The sequence below is a fragment of the Charadrius vociferus genome, unplaced genomic scaffold (assembly GCF_000708025.1).
Source record: "Charadrius vociferus isolate BGI_N301 unplaced genomic scaffold, ASM70802v2 scaffold45, whole genome shotgun sequence".
Classification (NCBI taxonomy): Eukaryota; Metazoa; Chordata; class Aves; order Charadriiformes; family Charadriidae; genus Charadrius; species Charadrius vociferus.
This window is the reverse complement of record NW_009648712.1, coordinates 1,118,821-1,126,984: the sequence shown is the minus strand read 5'-3', so window position 1 is coordinate 1,126,984 and position 8,164 is coordinate 1,118,821. Positions and strand designations below refer to the sequence as shown.

At 39.0% G+C, this 8,164-nt stretch overlaps 1 protein-coding gene across 1 annotated transcript; it reads left to right on the top strand.

Moving 5' to 3' along the window:
- Positions 1-340: 340 nt before the first annotated feature.
- On the top strand, positions 341-8,054 carry TYMS (thymidylate synthetase). The gene is made up of 7 exons (XM_009886647.1): positions 341-389; positions 592-665; positions 1,901-2,075; positions 3,924-4,025; positions 5,233-5,408; positions 6,844-6,915; positions 7,840-8,054. The coding sequence occupies exons 1-7, from the start codon at positions 341-343 to the stop codon at positions 7,975-7,977; spliced, it is 786 nt and encodes a 261-aa protein (XP_009884949.1). The 3' UTR covers positions 7,978-8,054.
- The last annotated feature ends 110 nt before the right edge of the window (positions 8,055-8,164 follow it).

Here is an 8,164-nt window from a genome sequence, read left to right as displayed (position 1 = left end):
GAGGGCCAGGCCTCCCCCCGCTCAGGGCTGGGGCTCGGACCGGCTCCGGGGGCCTGGAGGGGTGTTTTGGTCTGTACCCTCAGCTCCTTCGCCTTCTCGCCCTCTACCTGCCCGGCAGCGTGCGTCAGCTGGGACCCCTCCTCTCCCTCGGCCCAGCAGCCAGGCCTGGCCCGGCCCCATAGCTGTCACCTGGTGAAAAACGGGAAAGATCTTGAGATAGCCGGTCCTGGTCCTTCCTACCGTTCAAGCATAGTAGGAGGGATGGTTTGTGAAGTAGATTTGCCAAGAGTTTTATATTTAGCCCCCACTTTCCCATGCGAATGCCTACACATGCATACGTATGGTGCACCGCAGCGTGTTCAGGGCGGAGTTCATCAAAGTCCCCACGGGTAATTCATCTTCCCACTTTGCCCAGGAAAATAAAAGTCTGGTTCTTGTCTTCCTTGATCTGAATATGAGAATTACACATCCTTTACCAACTTCTTACTTCATATCCAAACCTCTGGATGTCAGATGGTGGCATTATTCTCAATATGGAGGTCACCCTGACAAACTGCTGGTCACCTGTGACACTCTGAAACTCTTTTTCAGATCAGTTTCCACTGCTGACAACCAAGAGGGTATTCTGGAAAGGAGTGCTGGAGGAGCTGCTGTGGTTCATCAAGGTTCGGTGTTTGGATGTCTGGGCGGTGTGCTTGAGAGCGGTATCAATAGAACGAACTAGCGTGGAATGGATTAAGGAATTTGGGGTGACTGCAGATGCTTCTGTTCATACAACAGAACAGAAGAAGTGCAAGCACCGAATATTTTGACTACGCATGGAAGGCCATTATCTTTACAGCATTCTGTGCATTTTAGTAGAGACTATAGCATTGTTACCAATCAGAAGACTTCTTCTGTTTCTTTTTAAGGGAAATAGTCTGAAATAATGAGGGCTTTCAACAATTTACCTATACCCCATAGTTATACAGCCTAGTACAGTCTCTTTTATTAGTGTTTGAATAAGAAATAATAATGTGAAGTTGATTGTAGGCAACTTAATTATCTGCTTTTTAGTATTGAGATAGCATTTATTGATTTGAACAGGAATAAGCAGCGTGGAATCACAGATGAAGTAAGACTGATGTAAACACTACGCTCTTCAGTAGCAAAACCCTGAGATCTAATGGAGCTAATAGCTGTAGTTAGAGTATTAAAATTCAACTGTAGATAATATATTAGGATCTAAAGTGCTCCTGTATATGTTGTGACATTGTGCAGGTTTTGGGAAGTCTACCTAACCGTTTGCTAGACAGCAGGACTCAAATACAGATTCTTTTTTTTAAAAAAGAATATTTATTCAAATACAAAAGACTAGACACTCCCCAAAACAGAACACTTTCTGCGTTGGATTTTTGAGCGTAGTGATTTGGACATGTTGCAGGGCTTGGTAAGATTTCTCTGGGTCATTTTGTCATATTTGTCGTTTTTGTCATTTTAATAAAAGGATTTTTAAGACCGTAGGCTCATTATACGTGGCTTGGCAAAGACAATGAGTAGGCTGTAAATTTTTTGTTTGCCTGCTTTTATCCATCTGTCAAATGAAATCTCGTTCTCTGCAAATGTGCATATGAAATTATATACCAGTTGACCTTGAGACTGTACTGTTTGTACATTCACAAAGTTAGAAGAATCCTGAGTTAAATAACAGCAGCATGGCACTTCAAGCTTCATCCTGGTGTGTTGCCCATAAGTCCTATTGTGTCCATGTACAAGAATCTCATCCAGTACATTAACCATACTGTTCATCCTTTATATATGGAGAAGTACTGTAGACTAGCAAAGCTTAATACAGCTGTTTCAAATCATGTCCTCTGTGTTGGGATTAGGATGTAGACTCCTTACTGTCTGTGTTTTGTAGGGTTCTACAAATGCCAAAGAGCTGTCCGCAAAGGGTGTGAAGATTTGGGATGCTAATGGATCACGTGAGTTCCTGGATAAGCAGGGTTTCAACACCAGAGAGGAGGGGGATTTGGGACCAGTTTATGGTTTCCAGTGGAGGCACTTTGGAGCAGAATACAAAGATATGCACACAGGTAATCACATACAAATACAATCATGATTGCTTAGTGAAATGATGAGGACACCTCACCTCCAGAATACCAATGCAGGGTCCTCATTTCCATGATAGAATTGTGCTGGCAAAACTGACGTTAGTGCACTACACTCATTGGAGACTGCGGAAAAGAAAGATTTTTCCATTCTGCACCTGGAACAAAGTAGGATGTATCCACAGCTGATGATGCCGTGGACAGGATTGCTGTAACAAGTTATGATGTGATGCAGTACATGTTGGCATTATTTTCAGTGGAACTGCTTCATTAAATGTACCCTGAAGTGTCTTGATGGCTCTTTTCTAAGTCACTGAAGGAGGGGGTGTACAAAACATTGAGAGGACTGCCATTAAAGTCATAAAAGATTGCCCCTATCTGGTTGGTGTTACTTTTAACTCAGAATAACAACATGGTTAATTATGTTTTTTCCTCTTGTTTTTTTTTTTTTTTGTCAATACAGTCTCAAAGTTCACATTAGTTACATGTATTAGACTTAGTATTGGCCTGTTGACTGCTGGCAGAATACAATTGCTAACACAAATGATGCAAATTGTGAACTGACACATCTAAAAACTTAGTAAAAGGTTTTAGCATTCCTTAACTTAAAAAGTCTGAGGCATAACATAGCTTGGAAAAAATGAACAAGATAAATTCCCATAGGTTTCATTACTAATAGATTTCGTTAAAATGCGTTACTAATGGATAAGTAATTAGCTTTAGGAACTAACACAATAATTTGAAAAGGCTTCTGGCATAGTATTGCTGGCAGAAGAATTCCCTGAGATGCTAATTATATATTACTACCTTGTTTGCCAGTTTGGGTCTCCCTGTAACCATAATTTGGTGTTTCTTTGCAGTAAGAGTTACTAGAAAAAAAATAAGTTACCAGCTGTGCTGATTCACTGGCATGATTCAGAACAATGAGTAACAACTAATGACTCTTTTGTTCTGGAATCCATTCTAATGTTCAGTTAATTCCAGTGAATTTCTTATATAACTGGTATTGAGTCTAAAAATCAGCCTGCGAGAGTCGTTGGGTGAAATGTAATATCCTGTGCTATACATGATTAAAGTTCCCCTCTGGCACTAAATGCTATGGGAATTTAGTTTTCATACATGACCTCGTGAGTGCCAGATGGACGCATTTATTTATCTGTCAAAAACTTTCTCCTTCTGAGTGTGCAAAGAATGCCAGCACCCCATGCTACTGGTCTGGGCATTTTTTAATTTTTTTTTTTATTTGAGAAGGAGCACTGTATCGTCATGCAAGTTGAACCTCTAGAAAAGCATCTTAATCCAGAAATGCAATGAGCAAATTAATTTAAATACCATGAATGACAAGGTGGTAATATCTTGCCCCTTCCAGTACAGCTTTTGTCCTATTTAGGTAACAAGTCATCATGAATGGTGAAGTAGCATGCTTTGTCTAACTAATATTTTTGTATTGCAACTTTTGTTTCCTGGGATGTAGTGTTTATGCAGACTTCTTGTTGGGTCTTAAAAGAAGTCTAGTTGTTGAGGCTTGGAATAAACTGTTCTAAATGGTCCTGTTTCAGTGGGTGCTAAAGGTACTCAAACCACACAAAAGACATGGGGGGGACATACGAAAATACCATCATGAGAATTTCACAAGCCTTAGACCACCCGAAGGAAGACCAAGAGTAGCCTGCATTTGGAGGGTGCCAACTGATAAATTTAATCACTTTCAGAGTTACCATAAATTCGTCAGAGGATGTCATTTGGGTATCACTTTTCAGTGGGATGTGGGCTGGGCTTTAAAAAAAATACCATGAATTGAATCTGTCTGGCTTATTTGGTATCTTTCTTCAGATTACTCCAACCAAGGAGTTGATCAGTTGCAAAAAGTGATTGAAATGATCAAAACCAATCCAGATGACAGAAGAATCATTATGTGTGCTTGGAATCCCAAAGGTATTGGACAGCAGACTTCAGTGAATGCAGTTGCACATTATCTTGCTGTATGCTAAACGATGTTCTAATCCTGTGTCAACAGTCAGTTCCATTTGATGTCCTTGCTTATTCCTTATAAAGCTACCAGGAATGCAGTAAAAATGGCCAGGGCCTATAAGCTGGATTCTCTTTCTACTTAATTCTCATGGCCAGACCTCAAAATTTTTGAACTGTTACTTCAAAGTTTTTCTCTCCAGGTTAAAGCAAGGGATATACCTGGCTACCAGTGCCTTTGACATGCAGTCCCTGTTCAAAGACAGCAATTCTTATTTTAAAAAGGTTAAAAAAAAAGCAAAGGTTAAAAAAAAAGAGTGTACCAAAGCAGTATGTCTGTTTTTTAGCCATATAATAAATTGTGAATTTAACAAAAACCTTAAAACTAGAGAATAAAAATATTACTTGTGTTGTAGTCATCTCCTTGAATGTAGATTATCTACATATCCATTCACTCTGTAGGGCCATGTCTAAATAAGAGCTGGTGCCAGAGAATGTTTAACTTCAGCAGCGGCAGATCTGTGCACAAAAAAAATCACCCAGCATTTTCCACTCATGTCTCTGAAACGGGATGCCATATGCTGTTGCTGTTATTTTTAAGGTTAAACATTCTCAGATATCAGGAGATGTCTAGTTAAAGTTTTCCTTGCCAAGCTGTAATTGCACTATCTGCACTTTAAAGTGTAGATAAACACTCAAAAGATCTTTTGTTTTCTGATTATTTTTTTTTCTTGATCATTACTTTTGTATCTCAACAAGCACTAAAGGCGCATTGCAATGGGAAGAGAGTAGGATGAAGCAGTTGGAAGTCGCTCTGGGGTAAATGCTTAATTTTACTCTTAATGTCTTCCTTTAGGGAAATCAACTGTCTCGAGGTGAGTAAAACTAAACTGCTGTGCAGCATTGTGGCATAAATCTGTTCTATGGAATATCCGTTTATGACTTTTCTGGTCATACAGCCCAGGAGACAGCTTGTCATGACCCAGACTTAATTGCTTAGGCAGCAGGTGCTTTTAGACAAGAGAAAAAGCAACAGAATGATAGTGCAGTTGGATGTTTGTGCTATACTGTGTCTCATTAAATGCTTGTTCAGGTTTTGCACCTTCTACATTGATAGCACACTAATGCTGTTACGATTCTTTTTTCCCCCACCTTCCTCCACTGCAATTCCTAGATATTTCTCTGATGGCTTTGCCTCCGTGCCACGCCCTTTGCCAGTTCTATGTTCTAAATGGTGAATTGTCTTGCCAACTCTATCAGAGGTCTGGAGATATGGGACTAGGAGTGCCTTTCAATATTGCCAGCTATTCACTGCTCACATACATGATTGCCCATGTCACAGGGCTAAAGGTAGGCTATTTAATCATTTTACTTAATCTTGTCTGAGAAGTGAGGGACTAAAAGATAAGACTCTTCATGTCGTGTCCGAGAAAAACTGGAATGAATACGCTGTTCAAAATCTTGCTGAAAAATGTGTAAGAAAGAGCCCTGTGAATTTAATGTGAGTTGTCTCTGGTCAGTATGGGCAGTTAGGATCAGCAATGTAAGAATTCTTAAATTCGGGTCAAACAGACAGAAGATCCTCCAGGTCTTTTTCACTGAACATGTCAAAACCGACCTGTTCCACTAGTCTACTTCTTAAAAATTGGAACTGAGCACTTGTCCTTACGGGATAATAACGTACAAGTGATTAAATTTTGTAGCATGTGTTTTTTATTGGAAGCGAACGGTAGCTCAGCGGTTGCTGTCAGGGTTCCAATTTGGATATTCTGCCCACCTAACTTCCAGTTATGATTTCAGCTGGGTATTTTTTTCATTTCCTACTGTGGATGATTACGTAGAGTGGTAGTATGTGCTCAAATAGCTACTGCTGTGACTCCAGAGCTGTATTTTGTAATTTGGCAGAGTAATTTAAATGCCCCACAATCTTATAGAAGTGGAAACCCCCTTTTCTTTACAGCATGTAAAAAATTATACTAGTAAGGCCATTTGGCCTGATCCTCCTCCTACGAGCAACATGAAGGGGAACTTAAAATAGGAAAGTAGGGAAGAATTGGACTTCACAGCAGTTGCAGACAAACGGAAGAAATTAGGCTAAGGTACTCGAAAAAGTTAAGTTTAACGTTACGTCCATAAAGCTGCTGTTGTTTCTCAGCCATTTCGTCTCACAGCTTTGGTGATTTTTAGCATAATACATCTGAGGGCTGATGTACGTTGGTCAGAGGCCAGAATAATAGTTGATAAAACTTACCTTAATATATTAGATTGCTCAGAGGCTGGTAAGTGACAGAACTTGCAAGATTGCAAAACCCATCTGGACGCTAGATACGTGCTTTGAGATTTAGCCTGTGACTGACACCTCCACTGCCACGAACTACATTGTTCAGTAGCAGCTACAGCAACTAGTTTGAAAACAACTTTGGCAAATCCTACCTATTAGAAGTGGAGTGGAAAAGCTGGATGTCACTTTCCGATCTGTTGCCGTCTTGGGGAGCAGATTAGTAGTGCTTCATTCATTTACCAAAGCTATTATCCTAGCAGGATTTCAAAGATAACTTTTTTGGTAAGCTAGTGGAAATTTCATTATATTTTTCATTAATTATGCATTAGTCTAGGAAGATAGTGTCCTTCAAAGTTTGCAAGGATGTCTTGATAATCCATTCAAGTACAGAAGCTGCAATTCCACACTAGATGTAAGATGCTAACAATCAATACTGTAAGCATTGTAATGTTTTGCTTTCTTGAAACCTGACTATTTGAAAATGACATATATTCTCCTCTTCAGCCTGGAGAGTTCATACACACATTAGGAGATGCTCACGTATATCTGAATCATGTGGAACCTCTGAAAGTTCAAGTAAGTACTTATTCTGTATTCTTGTATCCTTTTATCTTCCACAATGCTTATTCAATAAAAAGTTATTTTGGTATTGGAAATACTGTTTTGCAAATATTAATTTGTATGGCTTTTCTTCTCATTCCTACCCTAATAATTGTAGTACCTTCACCTCTGTTCAACTCAGGTTGCAAACAGAAATACAATACAAACATGATTGAAATATACATCAGTGTGCTATTCCAGAAACAAGTTAGAGATCCAGAATCTGTACCCCTACTTTTGACTTCATCATTCCAAAAGATTAGAAAACCATTCCACCGAATACAGATAAACACAAAATAAAATGTCTTTGTAGTATATCAGAAAAGGATAACTTATCAATGCACAGAGTTAATCAGCATTACTATATGGCTGGATAAGGCTCTGTTTTCTTCAGGAAGTAATTTATTCCAGTAGGAGCAAATCAGAATTTTATTTCATTAGACTTAACTCAGACTGAATGTCCTCACCATTCGTAGGGTTCAAAACCATCCCGAGAACTAGTTATTGGTTCTGACGCAAATGTTCTGTGAGAAACTGCAGCACATTTGATGCTCATCTTGGTCAGAATTTCCAGTTTAGCTTCCTCTGGAAGGTATCTAATCTGTAACCAACAGAATCGCTCTGCAAACTGAAAATGCTGGCAGCGCATTTGGATGATCAGGGAATCCGCTTTAAAATTAGGCTGCTGTTCCCTATCAAAATACTAAAGTAGATTCAACCTAACTGGATTATAATTTTCTTTTTTTTTTTTTTTTTTTTTTTTTTAGTATAAGTCTTCCTGGAGAGGAGACAAAATCTACATAGTGTAATCTGAATTGAGATTAATGAGATCTGATTTATAACACAAAATCTCTGCGTTCAAGTATTAGCTTTATACAATTAAGCTTGCTTTTATTTCAGCTTCAGAGGGAGCCAAGACCTTTCCCCAAACTCAGAATTCTTCGTAAGGTTGAAGACATCTGTGACTTTAAGGCAGAAGACTTTCAGATTGAAGATTATAATCCTCATCCACCTATTAAAATGGAGATGGCTGTTTAATGCAATAAACCAGCTTCTATTAATGTGCCAGTGTACCTAAGCTGCTTAGCTTTCTCTGTCCTTAAAGTTACGGGAGTTTTACGTACTTCAAAAGATACATACTTTGTTATTGAAAAAGAAACAGGTAGTAGACGACCAGTACTGTCTTCAATACTAAACTCTAGTCGTACGGAACAGGTGATTATTT

What these genes read in the sequence shown, in the direction of transcription:
- TYMS (XM_009886647.1), top strand. Translation starts at nt 341, where the DNA reads ATGGTGCACCGCAGCGTGTTCAGGGCGGAGTTCATCAAAGTCCCCACG. An exon ending in CCCATGTCACAGGGCTAAAG is followed by an intron (nt 5,409 to 6,843) that starts GTAGGCTATTTA and finishes TCTCCTCTTCAG; the next exon opens with CCTGGAGAGTTCATACACAC. An exon ending in TGGAACCTCTGAAAGTTCAA is followed by an intron (nt 6,916 to 7,839) that starts GTAAGTACTTAT and finishes CTTTTATTTCAG; the next exon opens with CTTCAGAGGGAGCCAAGACC.